Source organism: Mirounga angustirostris, unplaced genomic scaffold (assembly GCF_029215605.1).
Source record: "Mirounga angustirostris isolate CCGP_5_RB_7025 unplaced genomic scaffold, mMirAng1.0.hap1 SCAF_3, whole genome shotgun sequence".
Classification (NCBI taxonomy): Eukaryota; Metazoa; Chordata; class Mammalia; order Carnivora; family Phocidae; genus Mirounga; species Mirounga angustirostris.
This window is the reverse complement of record NW_026991711.1, coordinates 127,087,851-127,104,466: the sequence shown is the minus strand read 5'-3', so window position 1 is coordinate 127,104,466 and position 16,616 is coordinate 127,087,851. Positions and strand designations below refer to the sequence as shown.

Sequence of the window (16,616 nt, the reverse complement as noted above, 5' to 3'; positions counted from 1 at the left end):
TTATTATATTGCACACCTGAAACTAATACAATGTTATATGTCAATTATACCTCAGTTAAAAGAAAAAGAAATCTTGAAGAGCTGCATACTACTGCCTTTTATGGTGTCGCTTAATTCATATGACAACAGATAACTGTTGTATTTCTAAACAACCCTTCTTTGGTTGTTATTTCTGTGTCCCAAAACTCTTTAGAAACAGGACAGTGGCCCATCTGTAAGAGTCAAAAGAGGCCTCCTCATCCCTAGGATGTCTGTGAGCTCCTAGCTGGACCAGGAATTTGAAGTGCAGTGTCCCTAAAATGTCTGACAAAGTAATATGCCCACACCTTAGGGAGCACTACTATTTCTGCATTTTCCTCCCTATTCTTGAGATTTTTCTGGGTGTTTGGAATTTTTCATAATAATATGTTGGGGGAGGCAGAATTATACATGCAAAACAAAAACGAAATGTCCTAATTTCCATTTAATTTCACTTTATCTCTTACCCACAGTATCTTTTTTTTTTTAAGATTTTATTTATTTGACAGAGAGAGACACAGCGAGAGAGGGAACACAAGCAGGGGGAGTGGGAGAGGGAGAAGTAGGCTTCCCGTTGAGCAGGGAGCCCGATGCAGGGCTCGATCCCAGGACCCTGGGACCATGACCTGAGCCGAAGGCAGACGCTTAACAACTGAGCCACCCAGGCGACCCCCCACCCACACTTTCTTAACAATATAATTGTTACCTTTCATTGAGTATGTATGGGAGCCGTGCTGGTTAATATAAATAATATTCTTCCTGTAATATTAACTAAATCTCTCTTTTTTTTTAAAGAATTTATTTATTTATTTGAGAGAGAGAGAGAGAATGAGAGACAGAGAGCATGAGAGGGAGGAGGGTCAGAGGGAGAAGCAGACTCCCCGCCAAGCAGGGAGCCCGATGCGGGACTCGATCCCGGGACTCCAGGATCATGACCTGAGCCGAAGGCAGTCGCTTAACCAATTGAGCCACCCAGGCGCCCCTAAATCTCTTTTTTAAATGCATTAAATTGCATCCTTGCATGGAAGTCATGGAAGACTAAGATAACCAGATAACCACCAAATTAAGAAGTAATTATATTTCAAGAGTTAGTCTGTTAGCAGTTTATAAATAACACTGAATGCATTTTTATACAGATCATATTATAGTTGGTAGTTAGGTTCCTGGGCCAGGTCACAACATTTTTTCTGTTACTCAAAATGTACCTAAAGATCAATTTCTAAAGGGGACTATAGAAATTTATCACCATGTTGAGCATGTTTTCATGGGGAAATGTTCTCAAAATCCAATGTTGCTACCAGGAGCAGAATGCCTTCTCACCAGCCCTGGTGTCAAGGTCAGAGACGCTCCTTCTTGCCATCCATCTCTCCTACCAGGCTGGAGGAGTGCCTCCCCAGTCCAAGTCAATGACGCTGGTTCTCAGGGTTGAGAGCAGGTTCCTGGGAACAAAAAGGGTTGACAGGATGGTCTTGTGTAACTGAGGGTCTTGAGGGTTGGGGTGGTAACCTAACCATCATTGCTCTCAAACATCGTTCATTAAAGTGCATTTTGAATTTCAAATAACCGACTTACAAAAAACGGATAATAACTAACTTTACAGAGAATAGAGAAATTACTTGAGGGCTGGGACACTGAGCAATGAATACCATTCCAGGCCAAAAATGAGAGAGTTCACAGAAAGGCATAACCCTTCCTTTACTTGATTTCTTTATATTCTCAGGCCCGTGGTCGAGCCAGAGCTGATGAGAGCACCTACGTCCTGGTTGCCCACAGTAACTCAGGAGTTATTGAACGTGAGATAGTTAACGATTTCCGAGAGAAAATGATGTATAAAGCTATAGACCATGTTCAAAATATGAACCCAGAGGAGTATGCTCGTAAGGTATTGTTTTTGGCCCTTTGAATTTATTTTTCACTTTAAAGTGGCTGCATGTGGTTGCCATTGATAGCTAAGTGGCTAAGTCTCAAGACAGAAATTGTGCTGAATTTTAAGTTCCAGTTGGGAGGAGCTGTGCTTAGTCCAGATTCACATACAAAGAATCAAGATCTGTGATGGGCAGAAATTGTCAGGCTGCTGTTCCAGTGAAACCAACCATAAACTTTGATGATATAAATTTAGTCTGCCCTTGATCAGAAAGACTAGTATGTCTCACCCACTCAAGGCAACCTGGTAATTTTGGTTTGGTTCAATCTGTTTGTACAGGCACAAGTTTTTCATTCCAGAAATCTTTATGAAGTGCCTACTGTGTGCCAGGCCATGTTCTAGAAAGAGAGAACATGGTAGCAAATAACACAGACAGATCCCTGCTGCATGAGGCTTATAGAGTATACATAATGAGATTTGAGGAGGAGAAACAAGAAACAGAAATGAAGCAAGAAATGCATCCCACAAGGATAAATGCTACAGAATTAGAATAAGACAATATGAAACAAGTCATTAGATGAATACTGTATAGATTGGGTATTTGGGGAAAGTCTCTTAGAAGGAGCGACATTGAGGCTAGATACATAATATGTCATCGGCTTCATCTCAATTTACTAGCGTAGTCATTTGAGCTGCAGGAGGAATGCAGTGAAGGAAGAATGCATTTCTACAATATTTCAGGAAATCCCCCATACCACTGAATTAAAGACTGTAACTACTATAATAGCAAACAATCCATTTAGAAGAAAATTCACACCCTTGCATATGGGTGTGAATGTTAGTTTCTTAACATTGGAATTGGCTCTACCCTAAATAGAGTTTCACGAAAGGGATGCTTTTAAATTGGTGTGCATTGCTATAACCAACTCCAAGGTTTCCTGGCCAGGTTTCTACACAAACTTATATTTTAAAACCCCTTTAAATGTAAGGCAAACCAAACATTTGGTAATGTCAAATCAAACATCTGTGGCCAAATAATGTCACTGGAAAGTTAATCCAGTGAATATTTTCAAAGATTGATGTTTCAAGACGAGGTGTTTTGGGTAAACTCTAGGCCATCTCCAGAGTTTATGAGTCGAAATTTTCCAGATTATGCCTACAGTAAGATACAGTCTCTTTGGGGGCCCCAGAATCAACTACCTTTTTAGGTTTCCTTTGGCTAAGAGACCTGCCTTCCTAAAGCTACTCCAGGCTGACAAACTCAGAGCAGGGACGGCAATGATGCAGGGGCACATTCCACTACTGTTCTGTTTGGCTCCCTTGGCAGACATCTCTACAGCAGACATCGCTACTAGGTCCCAGCACTCCCTTCTTCTGAGTTACGAATCCTTTTCAACACAATTTTCAGGCAGCCGCTAATAAATGGTGAGCACTGACACAGAAGGTGAGGTCTGTTTTCCATGCCTTATACAGAATTTGTACCTAACTGAAAGCCTTTAAATCAAACTTCTAGAAACAATGTGAAGATTTAAAGCATTTTCCCTAACAATGACTCAACAACTTTTCCCACATCATTACATTTTTTTAAATTTTTTTTAAATTTTTTAAAGATTTTATTTATTTATTCATGAGAGACAGAGAGAGAGAGAGAGAGAGAGAGAGAGAGAGGCAGAGGGAGAAGCAGGCTCCCAAGGAGCAGGGAGCCCGATGCGGGACTCGATCCCAGGACCCTGAGACCATGACCTGAGCCGAAGGCAGACGCTTAACCATCTGAGCCACCCAGGCGCCCCATCATTACATTTTATTTAGACTTTGACTCACTGCAGCTGTGCCTCCCATATATTTCTTATGCTTTGTTTTATTTTTTTGCCCCTCTAATTGTTTCATATTCTTTACTATTTTGGAACTAATCCTTTAGTTCCTGGTGTCCTGGATACATACCCATACACTAACCTTAGATTTATTTTTATTTTTCCTGTCAAACCTACAGGTGTTCCTTGATTGCCCGCCATGTACGTGGTCCTATGCCAAATCATCTTTTATCAGCTCACTGAATTATAAATATCTTGCAAGAACAACCTAATTGTTATCATTTACATGACAGTCTTTGTACTTGTCCGATTAAATTATTGTATGGCCCATGGGTTGCTCACAAGGTTTAATTTTCTTTTTTGTACTAAATATGGCTATGTTGAATCAAAGCCCAAAACAGAGATGAGAGTCAAAGTTGGACTATTCGGCTTTGTTCATCAGCACGGATAGTTTGCATTTACTAAAACTTCCCCTTAGCCTTCAGGAAAACAATGACTTCCTCCACAATTTAATATAAATTTGCCATCTGAGAGAGGTTCAGTTTAGAGGTAAATTACTTAAGAACCAGGTTTTCCTACTGTGAATTGGTATAGTGTGAGAACTGGCCAGTGCCTATCTCAAGTTTTGTGTCTCTACATTGTTTCTGTTATGAAATAAATTATGCCACTAACCACAGGGCCCGGAATACAGGGGTTTAAGGACTTATTCTCTCATAAGAAATGTGGGCAATCTAGACCCATATGATAGCTCCATGATGTCATGAGGAAGCCAAGACTCTTCTCTGTCTCTCTTCTTTGCCCTCCTAATATTTGGTTTTCATTATCCAGGTCAAAGATAGTTTTTTGAAATTCTACTGTCACATGCTCATTTCAGGCAGGAAGAAGAAGATGGAAAAGGCAAAAAGTGCATATGGCAGCTATCTGATACTTAAGGAGTCTTTCTGGAAATTCTATTCTTATGTCTCACTGACCACTGGCTTGGAAATGTAGTCATTTAGCTAGCATATTCCCACCCAGGATGCGATTATAGTTCTGTTCCCAGTAAGAATGGAAACTGGGTGGGAAGCCAGTAGTTTCTGCCACAGATGTGTAAAGAGGAGATTGACTAAGATAGTGAAGGGTCTAGAAATTATGTGTGAGAAAAGCTTAAAGAAACTGGGGAGCTTATCTCAGGTAAGAGAAGATGATTGGTAATGCAATAGCACTGTTTGTTCTTCCAAGATATTCCATGTAAAAGAAGGTTTAGACTTGTTTTATGAGACAGAATTAAAAGTAATGGTAAGGTAGAGAGTTTAGAGGGTGAGTTTTTTGTGGAATATTGCTAAGGACTTTCTCACAATAGAACTTGTCTAAAACGGGGTAGGTTGTTTTCAGAACACCAGAGGGTTCCACATTTTCTTATCATAAGGAAGGATTATATGCTAAATTCTTTGGGGGAGATCACCTCATTATATTTATTTCTAGACTATGGCCAAGTGTACATTTTCATAACTATCTAAGATCTCTGAATTCCGGGAGAATTACTTCAGTCAAACTATGGGGAAAAAAAGAAACGTTGTTTGTTTTTTTTCTCAATGCAGATTTTGGAATTACAGATGCAAAGTATAATGGAAAAGAAAATGAAAATCAAGAGAAGTATTGCAAAGTACTGCAAGGAAAACCCATCATCAATAAATTTCCTCTGCAAAAACTGCAGTGTGCTAGCCTGCTCTGGAGAAGATATCCACGTTATTGAGAAGATGCACCACGTCAACATGACACCAGTATTCAAGTAAGTCCAGGAAGACTCAATTTTAAGTTTCTTTATAGGAGGTGAAGTAGCTTGTATTGTGAATGTTCTTTGAAAATAGTACAAATGAGACTCATCATTTTTCAGAACTTCCCCTCCTTTAGCCCCCACATCATATCCCCATTTCAAGTGTCATTTTTTTTTTTCAAATACTGCACGGGGGCAGGGAGGGAGAAGTGTTAAGACCCAAAGCCATTTTGATCCAAGGCACATTAGTTTGGTGTATACTCATATGTGCTCTCAGAGTTTTGGACAACTTAAGTCTCATTAAAATAATAGGCAGACTTGGAAGAAGCCACCAAAGGCAACATGACCCTTGGGAGGTGTGTGTGGAAAGGGGGCATCTGCCTGATGATCCACAGGGGTGAAAGGAGAGAAGGAATAAGATGTGGGATGGGCACGCCTACAGATGAGCTTCAGATCCAACAGCATATACCCATAGGCTGCGTATTTGTCCATTGCAAATTCTCAGAGATTTTTTTTTTTTTACTTCTTGATAATTTTAGGGAACTCTACATTGTGAGAGAAAACAAAGCACTACGAAAGAAATTTGTAGACTATCAAACAAATGGCGAGATTATCTGCAAAAAATGTGGCCAAGTGAGTAAATTGCTGTGTGCTTATTTTCACTTTGGCCAAAAGGAATCCTTAATTGAATGTGCATTTAATTTTTCCTCTCACTCCCTTCTGTTTTTCAGGCTTGGGGGACGATGATGGTGCACAAAGGCTTAGATTTGCCTTGTCTCAAAATAAAGAATTTTGTAGTGGTTTTCAAAAATAATATGCCAAAGAAACAATACAAAAAGTGGGTAGAATTACCTATCACATTTCCCGATCTTGACTATTCACAATATTGTTTGTGTAGTGATGAAGATTGACATTTGATTTGAGAACCTTTAAAAATATTATCAACTTAACATTTAATATGATACTGATATAACATTTTTACTATACTCCAGAACTGATGTGAGGATTAATAAAATTATTGCTTTACTCTCTGTTGAGCTGCATGGAGGAAGATAATATGTTTTCAAGAATCTATCTTGTTGGTGGGCAGGGATAAAGAATACTCACCAATAATAATTAGTGTGGAGCATTACGGTATGTGGAAAGAATGCTGGAGTATAAATGAGGATCCAAGGTATCGCTATCAGTCCTGTCACCAATCTTCAAAATAAAATTAACCAAATCAGTTCATCTTTTTGAACCAGTGTCCTTATTGGTGAAATGGTCGTATTATTATTTGCCTTGGCTTTCATTAGTTTTCTATTGCTACACAACAAATTACCACAAACTCAGTGGCTTAAAACAACAGCCCTTTATTATTACACATGTTCTGTAGGTCAGAGGCCTGGACAGGGGCCTCTGCACAGGGTCTCAGAAGGCTGAAATCAAGTTGTGGAGCAGGTGATGCTTTCATCTGGATGCACTGGGCCAAGAATGACTTCCAAACTCTCTCAGGCTGTTGGCTGTCATCTCCTTGTAGCTGAAGATGAGGATTCCAGTTTTCTTGCTAGCTGTCCACTGGGGATCACTCTGAGCAACGAGGGCTGCCCTCACCATGTGGCCTGCTCACAGCTGCTTTCTTCTTCAAAACCAGCAGGACAATCTCTCTTTTGTGTGCTAAGAAAATCCTAACTGGAATCACAGGAGTGACTATCTCATTATACTTATAGGTTCTGCCCACACTCAAAGTGAGGGGATTTTGAGGGCATATACACCAGCAGGCAGAAATCTTGCATCTTAGAATTCTGCCTCTGCCACCACTTGTCCAGCTTTTGTGAGTAAGTGATGATATATGTGTACATATGAAACCACTTTGAAAAATATGAAGCACCCTCAAAGGTGAGGTATTATGAAGCAGCAGCATCGGGTAACTCAAGGCTTATTTTCCAGCTTTCCCTCCATGAACATGACACTGTGCTCAAGGAAGATTACCTGTCAGTGGAGATGTCTAGGGCTCACCCAGGATTTAGCAGGGAGCAGATGCTGGATGTTACTAGAGAATAAAGAGAGAGTGTCTACCTCCTCTTGTCCCTAACCCCAGGTAGAAGGGTGACCACTCTGTGACTGTGATATTTTCAGTGTTTCCCAACTAAGTACGACCACTTGGAGATGGACACAGGGCCCAGCCTTCAAGACATTCTCCCAGCAGACAAGTAGCCGCTTTTAGCATGAAGACCCACATGACTGACACAGAGCCACGACTGACCATTTTAACCCACACTTATTCGGATGGTCCGCTGCATGGAAAGTGTTACCTCCTACGACTAAGGAGAAACAAAATGTTGGAGGGAGTGAAAAGGAAATTCTTCTGTGGTTTTGATGGATTCGTTAACATTCAGTCTAACGTTAACTTTTGTTGATAAGAACCAAACAAAGATGGATATTAACCAATCAGAACTCTTGGGAATGCAAGAGGACAAAAGAAGATTGTGGTTTTCTTAAAATACTTTTTAAAAACTCCAGCTGACTCCATTTAAAGTATTGCTGTCTTCTAGAACATTTTGGAAACTATGCAGGAAACCAAATGCATAAAATAGCTAAATGTACTACTGTAACATATGTAGACTGTTTTTGAGGTGTCAACAAATATCAGGTTTTTTCATCTGTGTTTTCCAGTAATTTCTTTTTCAATAAAGAAGTGTTACTTCTACCTCAAAGTTTTAAAATACGCGTTTCAAATAGTATAAAACTTAACATGTGATGATACCTGAAAGCTCAAACTATGGTGCAGGTAATAATTGCAGCATTTTGATCGAACGTTACTGAACAGTTTAATACTTTGAATATTCGGGGATGATTTACAGAATATGCTCATGACATATAGACATCAACCTGGAGTTCTAAGGTCTAGTTTTCATCCCCACAAAACCTTAAGTTGGCTGGCGCACTTTGGGCAACCTCATCTCACACAGGTCCTGTGTTTCCTCTCCTGGAAAATGAGCAACTGGATTAAGTGGTGTCAAAGATTCCTTACAACTCTGGCATTGCCCTAGTCTATGCTTCTGGCTCCCTGGCTGCTTTCATTTGGAGAACTTGTCTAATGACTTGTGGCAATATCAGCTGTGAACTAAATACCTGGCAAGCACATTACACATTCGAAGGTAGCTCGTATCTGCTAAAGGGCATTGCAGGGGTCTCACAGGACAGGTATATTGGCTGGAGTCATGCGTTTCAAGGCAGGTTTGAAAAGCCTGGAAGTGTCAGGAAATTTTAGAACAAGAGGCATTTCCAAGCCAGTAAGTGGATCATTGGCCAACCTTGTGGATAGAAGACTGTAAAGGTTTTATACCAAAAGTTTGAGATCATTTCAGGCCATATGAAATTAAAATACAATAGTTTACAGTTTATACAAACATCTTGCCTGTAAAGCATTGAGGCAGCACCTAAATGAGTAAGAAGTGGTTTTCCAAAGGACCGTGAGGGCATGTCACAAGCAGATGTTGAAAGCATAAAACACTGTAAGAGAGGTGAATTATGTAGTTATAATTTTAATTAGGTTCTGTCTTTACCTTCAAGAATAATGTGACAATGTTGTTGTACTGAACTGGTCAGCAATGAACAAGAATGAGAGAGAGAGATTGGGCTGTAGCATGTCAACAGTAATTTTTGTCCAACACAAATGGTGATTTTATTTGTTTCTAAATCCTTAAACCTTTTACTTAGGTCATAGGTTATAAAACAGGAAATACAGATGGAAAGCATTACAGATGTTTTTTGTAATTTTTAGATATTTTCCACACAGAGTATTACCAAGTTCCTCTTTACATGAAATTAGTCATCCCGTATCTCATTTGAAGATGAAATTGGCTGTGAGCCCTATTTGTTCATAATTTTTAAATCCAAATTAAAGGCCAGATCCTAAATGGGGCCATGGGAAGAGAAACAGACTTTGTAGGAAGTAGTGTTTAACCATGCAGTTGTTAGAATACGTTTGGACCACTATTTAAGTTGAATATATTTGATGAAGCGTATTATTTTTTTACATACTAATTTCATAAATGGGCATGATATTGACACAAGAGAAATTTAAGTGTTTAATTTGGTTGTGTATATAAAATAATACTGAACCAAAGATGAGCATTTTTTCAACTTAAGTATTTCCCTCAAACCCTGTCTTCTGCTGTCTCTTATGAATATGCTTGTATTTTATTGTATAAACACATAGGATGAGTGGACTGTTGGATGGTTAGTTCCTTAATTTTGAATCCTTAACAGGCCATAAAATGATCATAATTCATCAAGCTGAAAGGATTTGTATAGTACTAAAAGGACCAAAACAACTGATATAGTGTTATGTTATCTTGGACAAGGTTGCCCACCTGAGATTAATAACAATTCAATACCACACCAATGTTTCCTTTTTTTCTTAGCATTTTACCCAGGTTTATAATTTCATGACTGTACTTTGCACAATTTATGCTAATAATTGTGATAACCTGTTGAGCTCAAAATTGCAACTTTTAAGGGATTTATCTCATTTGACAAGCATATCCCAAATCTTTCTCTAAGAATGATGTTTCTTGTGTTTAATTAGACTATATGGTTTTTTCTATTGAAAGCTACTAACCTCGTGGAGAAGAAAGATCAGTTAAGGCCCTGAATTTTTTAGTGGACAACTTAGTTCGATGTTTTATTTTTATCACTCATTTATTTTGGGACAAAATGCAAAACTCAAATAACTGCAAGAAACAAACCAAAACATGTCATTCCATGTAGAATGCTGTGTTCCATGCAGGAGAGGAAAAAAAAGATAAAATGAAGGTAAAAAGGGAATAAATAGAAGCCACATGAAACAGAAGCAAAGAGATTAAAAAGACAGTAACACTATAACACATAGACAAAGAAATAAAAACGAAGAAGGAAAAACAAATTTAACTGAGGGATATTCACACATCTAATAAATGACCAATTATTTCTTTTCTATTCATAAATATTTTTAAGTCCTACTATTTATAAGGTACTGTATTTTAGGCACTAATAATTAAAATAAGGCTCTTGCCCACAGGATTTTTTACCTAATAGTGAGGATCTTTTATTCAATAATGAGTAAAATAAGGATCTTGCTTTTAGGATTCACTTATACAGAGATAGGCCATGTTCATAAATACCAGCAGGGGAGACAATGACCGATGCTATAAGAGAAGGGAAGGAGAGAATTACTTCCAACAGGGTTGGGAGATAGAAGATTGCCTTGGATTGTGGCATGTCCAGGAGATTTTTCGAAGTCCTTTTAAGAGTTTTCCCATCTTGGGGGTGGGGGCGTGGAGGATGGATAGTACCTAGAGATAAGAAAAAGGAGAACACCTGATAATCCATAAAAGAAAATTTTACCATCAAATATGGTTAGAAAAGGAAAAGTCATTTTAACTCTGTTTAGAATAAAATATTTTTGCTTAAAGTATATAATAAGTTTGAAATATCTCACAGATAAACATGCCATTTGATTTAAAATATTACTAAGCTTTATTTACCCAAATAATTATAAAATAGTTAAACTAGGTTCACCTCCACTAAAAGGGTTTGAGATGGAAATAAACGAGTGAAAAAGGATGCCAGCTTCTGATGTAATCGTCATGAGAAAAGGTCAAGACTTCTCTAGATGGAACCAGAGGTGGGAGAAAGAGTGTGAGATGCCTGTGCTCTGGTCACATCCATCCTGGTGAAAAGATGTCTTGAGACTCAATCTTATTGTTCCAACATTCTTCTCAGCAACTGGCCCAGCAAGTCATTCTCTGGCCCAGGGAAGGTCACTACCTTGTAACCATCTGAGGAAAAGAATGCTTAGACAATCAATGTTTGGTCGGGGACAGATGGAAGGATGGATAGTTGGTACCACGTCCATCTTTGTTCACAATATTCAGTGATCAGGGTACTTTTTTAAAAAGGTTTAAAATATGCTTTATAATGAGGGCTCAATTTGACTACACTATGCGATTAGGCTAAGGAAAGTGTCTCCCAAGCAAGTCTGGCAGATAGTCTTCAACAAAGAGTGAGTTTTGGTAAGGAAGGAAATGGATGCAATAAGCATAGATGATCTTTAAATGGGTATTATGAAAAAGATGAGAAAATTTTGAAAGGGAGTCCAAAGTTTTAAGCCTGTTGACAGGCTAAGGAGCAAGAGCCAAGAAACAGGGAGAGATTCAAGACTCAAAGGGAGAGGGGAGGGCATAACTGTTGCCACAGAAGGCATAGGAAGAAGAAAGGGCATGAAATCAAGAGCAAAAGAAGGGATGACAATTGGATAGAAGGATAGATACTTCTGCTGCTGTTGAAACAGGAAAAATAAATACGAATAAAAGATACAGTTTAGTGGAAAGGCACAAAAGTAGGAGGCTGGTGAGGTTTTTCTATTGGCATCAATCACTAGACTACCCACCAAGTTGGGCTTTAGATTTCAGGATGGACATGGGGACTTAAGGAAAGCAGTCAGGATTTTTAACATGCTTTGATGAATGGAAAATGACTAATTAGAAACTAAGTAAGAGGATTATCATGCAGTATCAGGACTGGCTGGTTTAGAAACAATAAATAAAACACCAATGATTTAGTAAATACTTATGTGCAGGATATTAGACTACATTTTGTTGTATTTATTCTTTGATATGTTAAAGAAAAAAATCAGAATGTTTAAAAGTCTGATGGACTCGAAAAGCTTTAAAATGTTACGTTTCCCCAAATAAAGCTGGTCCTGTCTGTGACCTCTCAGCACAGGGTTGTATTTGTAAGAAACCCAATATCAATATCTCTTCAAAACTCCTCAAAATTATCTTCCTGAAATCATCCTGTATTCTTTTTTTATCTCCCCCACCCTTCCTCTCAAACTCTTCCTTTTATAATGTAAATCAACATGATTTTACTTGCTCATTTCTTTTCCTCTCTCTGTCCATTTATCCTAGGCTTTATAGATGCCTGAACCACACAGGGTGTTTTCCACCTTAGAAGTATACATTGGAAAGTGGGGAATTTTTTGTGAATGTAATTTTTTTGTTATCAATTTATTATCTGTCATCTCCAAATTCAACTTTTTTATATGGTCCCTAAACATGCATCTGGGCCCTTCGAGTATTTTTGCTTTGCCAGCTGGCATTGACATGAAACTTTGCCTGTAGAGGGTGCTGGAGAAACAATGCGGAAAGAAAGGGGTTTGCTTTCTGGTTCTCGTGCGGGTGCATCGCGAGCTTCTGCAAGTGTGGGTGGCTTCTCCAGCATCCAGTTCCTGTGGCGCACGTGGCTTTCTCCAGCACCAGGGGCTTACATGGCAGCCAGCAGGACTCAGTGGCCAGCCACTGCATCTCTTCAGTTATGTGTACAGTGTCTCCATGAACACTCCCATGAACAGCTCTCCCTGGGACCCAGAGGGCACATTTCCAGCAAGCTCCAGAAGACAGACTTCCAGCAAGTTCCTGTGGCACCCTGGCAAATTCTTTGCTTTCAATTACCTATGGCTGCTCTTTCCAATAACATCTGAATCTCAGCCTTGGGTTGTCTATCTCAGGCACAAGGGAAGTGGCTGTTCCATAGCTCTGTTATTTCTGTATTCTTTTTTTTTTTTTTTTTTTTGGATTTGATTTATTTATTTGACAGAGAGAAAGAGCCCGCAACCACAGGCAGCGGCGAGCGGCAGGCAGAGGGAGAGGGAGAAGTAGGCTCCCCGCTGAGCAAAGAGCCCAATGGAGGACTCCATCCCAGAGCCCCAGGATCGTGACCTGAGCTGAAGGCAGCTGCTTAACCAACTAAGACACCCAGGCGCCCCTATTTCTGTATTCTTTAGAGTTCTTTTTACTTATTAATCTTCTGTTACTCTAATCCCATTGTAGTTAATAATTGTTTATATTAAATTTTACCTGTTCAAATTACTCTGTGGTTTCTCCCACCAGACTGGACTCACTCATGCAATCATATCTAAAGAAATATGAGAGTTAGTCCACAAGAAGTTACAATTTTCAAATATCAAGCTACTCTTATGTATAAACATTGTATTTCACACAGGAAATGACTCAAATGCATCTGACCTATTCTCTAACCAAATAACTTAGAAACAAGACAGAATATATTTCATAACTAGAAACTTTCATTTCCTAAATCCAAACAATCAGTTTTATAATGCCAAGAGCTGAACCACAAAATCCTATCTTACATGAAAGACCATGTAATGGATTGTTGAGAGGATTAAATGAGAAAATGTCTGTATGATAGATTTTTTAATGACTTAACACTCTCATAATACCTCTCAGAGAAAGAGAACAATCTTTGTTTTAGAAGCCCCCTAATGTGTGTGCTTATTTTTGAAAATGGGACCTCCTTATAGGTCCATTGGCAAATTAATCAAAGAAATAGCTGAACTGTTTTTTGCATAAAACAGGATCAGTTAGAAGGAGCTAGAGAGGAAGGGAGAAACTGTTAATGTGAGAGAGAATCCCAGGAGCAAGGCAGGAGGCTACAGCCCAAGGAGAAATTACCAGCGGAAATTCCACCATCATCATCCCAAAGGACCAGTAAATCTACTTCCGTACTTCAGTTGGAGTATTTGGCATCAGGGCAGTCTGGCAGAGCAACATGGAAACAATGAAGGGAAAGCACACACACAAGGAAAAGTGACTACAGAGAATTCCAGATAACAAATGTTGAACACATTTTACAGTGACTGACACAAAGAGAACATTCAGTAAATATTAATTTCTTTTTCCGATTTGGAGTATAAGGTGTAATCTCTGACCTTGGGGAACTAACCAATTGGTTGAAAGTTCAACTATGATAGGCACAAAATAATCAGAAAAAAAAATATGAGCATGCAGTAATCATGTGGTATGCAAATTATAGGTATGAAAGAATTCAGAAAAGTCAGGGATCAACAGAGAAAAGCTTCTGAATTAGAGTGAGTAAGGAATTTGAATAATGCCTGGGGTATAGTAGATGTTCATATTTCATAGTAATTTCAAAGGTAAGAAGAGAAGGAAGTGTATTGTAAGTGAAGGTAATAAGGAAGAAGGAAGAAGAAAAATGAACGTGCTTTGCATGTCTGTTGGAATGCCAAACCGAGTCTGGGCTTGACTGGATAACCAATATGAAGCCGTTCTAGTTTTTTGAGCAGTAGAGCAACACATTATAGAAAAGACGATCTACAAAGGGTTAGTGGACTAAATCATATTGAAGAGAGAAAAACTGGGAGGAAGTTGGAGCCAGTGAGTCTGAGGTGATGAACATCTGGACCTGGTTATTGGCAGCGAGAGTGGAAGCAATGAGTGATTCTGGCTGATGTTGAAATAAAATCACGAGCTGGAGAAATCGTGGCTGGTATGGAATTGATGGCAATAAGCAGAATAAATACAAAAGTACAGCACAGTTGGTGATAGAAACAAATTACAAGTAATTTCTTTACGTTACCTTCTTTTTGCTTTCATTCTGACTCATGCCTCTGCTTGGTCGTCACCTAGTGCCTCATGCGGGTCATATTCCCGGCATACAGGGGAACTATTCTACTGCACCCAAGAACTGGCTCCCGGGGTCTAGTTGATTTCTAATCCACCCACACTGATCACTGAGCTGTGGTGGGTACAATTCCCTTGTCCTGAGGAAAGGGTTTAAAATGAGTCAGAATCTCCCAATTTGTGAGTAAAGCAAGCATTTTTTTTTTTTTACTTCCCAGAGACTCTGGTTCTCAAGAAGGATGGTTACTTCCTACATCCATTCTCACTCTACCAATGGGGGCAAACTGGTTATACACCCCAGGTGCTATCTTGGCCTCTTAAGAACTAAATAAGGTGCTTTGGGATGGCCATTCTAGAAAGGCCAGGAAGTGAGTTTCTGAGAATGTGGAGGTTTCTGCACTCCTCATTCTATGGCCCTTTCCAATAATGCTTTGTCTTAGGCTGTGGCCTGAGATAATGACCCCTTTGTCAGACTTTAAGATTAGTCTAGACCAGCTCTGTGCAATGAAAGTATAGGTGAAACACAAAATTAATTTGAAGTTTGTCAATGGTTACATTAAAAACGTTAAAAGAGGGCACCTGGGTGGCTCAGTTGGTTAAGTGACTGCCTTCAGCTCAGGTCATGATCCTGGAGTCCCGGGATCGAGTCCCACATCAGGCTCCCTGCTCAGCAGGGAGTCTGCTTCTCCCTCTGACCCTCCCCCTCTCATGCTCTCTCTATCTCATTCTCTCTCTCAAATAAATAAATAAAAATCTTAAAAAAAAAAAGTTAAAAGAAACAGGTGAGATTAATTTTAATAACATATCTTAACTCAATATAGCTAAAATATTACACTGATACGTTACTAATATAAAAATTGTTGATAAGATATTTCATATCTTTTTCTTACCAAGCCTCCAAAATTTGGTGTGTATCTTGTATTTTTAGCACATCTCAATTTGGACTTGCCACATTTTCAAGTGTTCAATAGACACATGTGGCTAGTAGCCACTGCAGTGAATAGGGCAATTCTAAATTATTTTTTAAGACAGATACAGAGAAAATGCAGTTTAAACATTAAGTTCCAATTTCTTCTGGCAAGTTACTACCTAACTTTGAATTCTCTTATTTTCTTTTAATTCTCTGACATCTTATCTCTGCAGTCATGCCTATCTTTCTATCTGATGAAAACAATTACTTGTGAGAATACATAATAAATACCATGGTTCTCTGCCCAGATCCCCTCTTCAGGGCCAGGGCACTCATGCCCCTGGGCTTGGGAATATGGCTGCCTCCCTCCCTGGGTATTACCTTAAGCTATGGGGAGCTGCCTTCTCAAGGATTATGTCCTCTTGGCGGTGGTCTAAAGCCAAGTCACAGACTGATGAGGAGACACAAGCCTGTCCCCCTTTACTCCATTTGGGACAACTCTGAAGGGCCATCCCAACTCCTGAGGCCCCTGTAGGGTAGACTGGCCTTCCTTTGCAATAGTTCCACAGGTCAGTGTCTCCCTTTGCCCCATCTTGCTTTCTTCCCCTCCCTACAGGTGTTATCTCCAGAGAGCAACCTCTCTCTACCTCCAACCCTATCCACAAACTAAACCCTGCTTGCATTTCTCCACCTCAGAACCTGTTTCCATTAAAAGAGAATATAAAGTAGTAGCCTCTCTTCTGCAAAAGCAAAATTATAGGCAGTGTTTGAAGGGAGAAGAGGGAAAAGC

At 39.3% G+C, this 16,616-nt stretch overlaps 1 protein-coding gene and 1 long non-coding RNA gene across 4 annotated transcripts in view; one reads left to right on the top strand and one right to left on the bottom strand.

Moving 5' to 3' along the window:
- The window catches only part of IFIH1 (interferon induced with helicase C domain 1), a 54,051-nt gene extending 47,372 nt beyond the window's left edge, over window positions 1–6,679 (top strand). Inside the window, exons 13-16 of one of the 2 annotated variants that reach the window (XM_054506167.2) lie at window positions 1,739–1,900; window positions 5,289–5,464; window positions 5,989–6,082; window positions 6,181–6,679. In XM_054506167.2, the coding sequence (XP_054362142.1) occupies window positions 1,739–1,900; window positions 5,289–5,464; window positions 5,989–6,082; window positions 6,181–6,360 (612 nt within the window). In that variant the 3' untranslated portion in view covers window positions 6,361–6,679. Of the gene's footprint in view, window positions 1–1,738; window positions 1,901–5,273; window positions 5,465–5,988; window positions 6,083–6,180 lie in introns of both variants that reach the window. The other variant, XM_045868739.3, reaches the window with a different exon arrangement.
- A 3,694-nt stretch (window positions 6,680–10,373) lies between these two features.
- LOC123839358 (uncharacterized) lies at window positions 10,374–15,052 on the bottom strand. Of its 2 annotated transcripts, XR_006789611.3 has the most exons (4): window positions 14,873–15,052; window positions 13,948–14,031; window positions 13,333–13,390; window positions 10,374–10,767 (listed from the first exon to the last, which is right to left on the bottom strand). It is a non-coding gene; the product is annotated as an uncharacterized LOC123839358 (long non-coding RNA). The 2 variants fall into 2 exon arrangements; XR_010410170.1 differs by lacking the exon at window positions 13,948–14,031.
- Window positions 15,053–16,616: the final 1,564 nt, after the last annotated feature.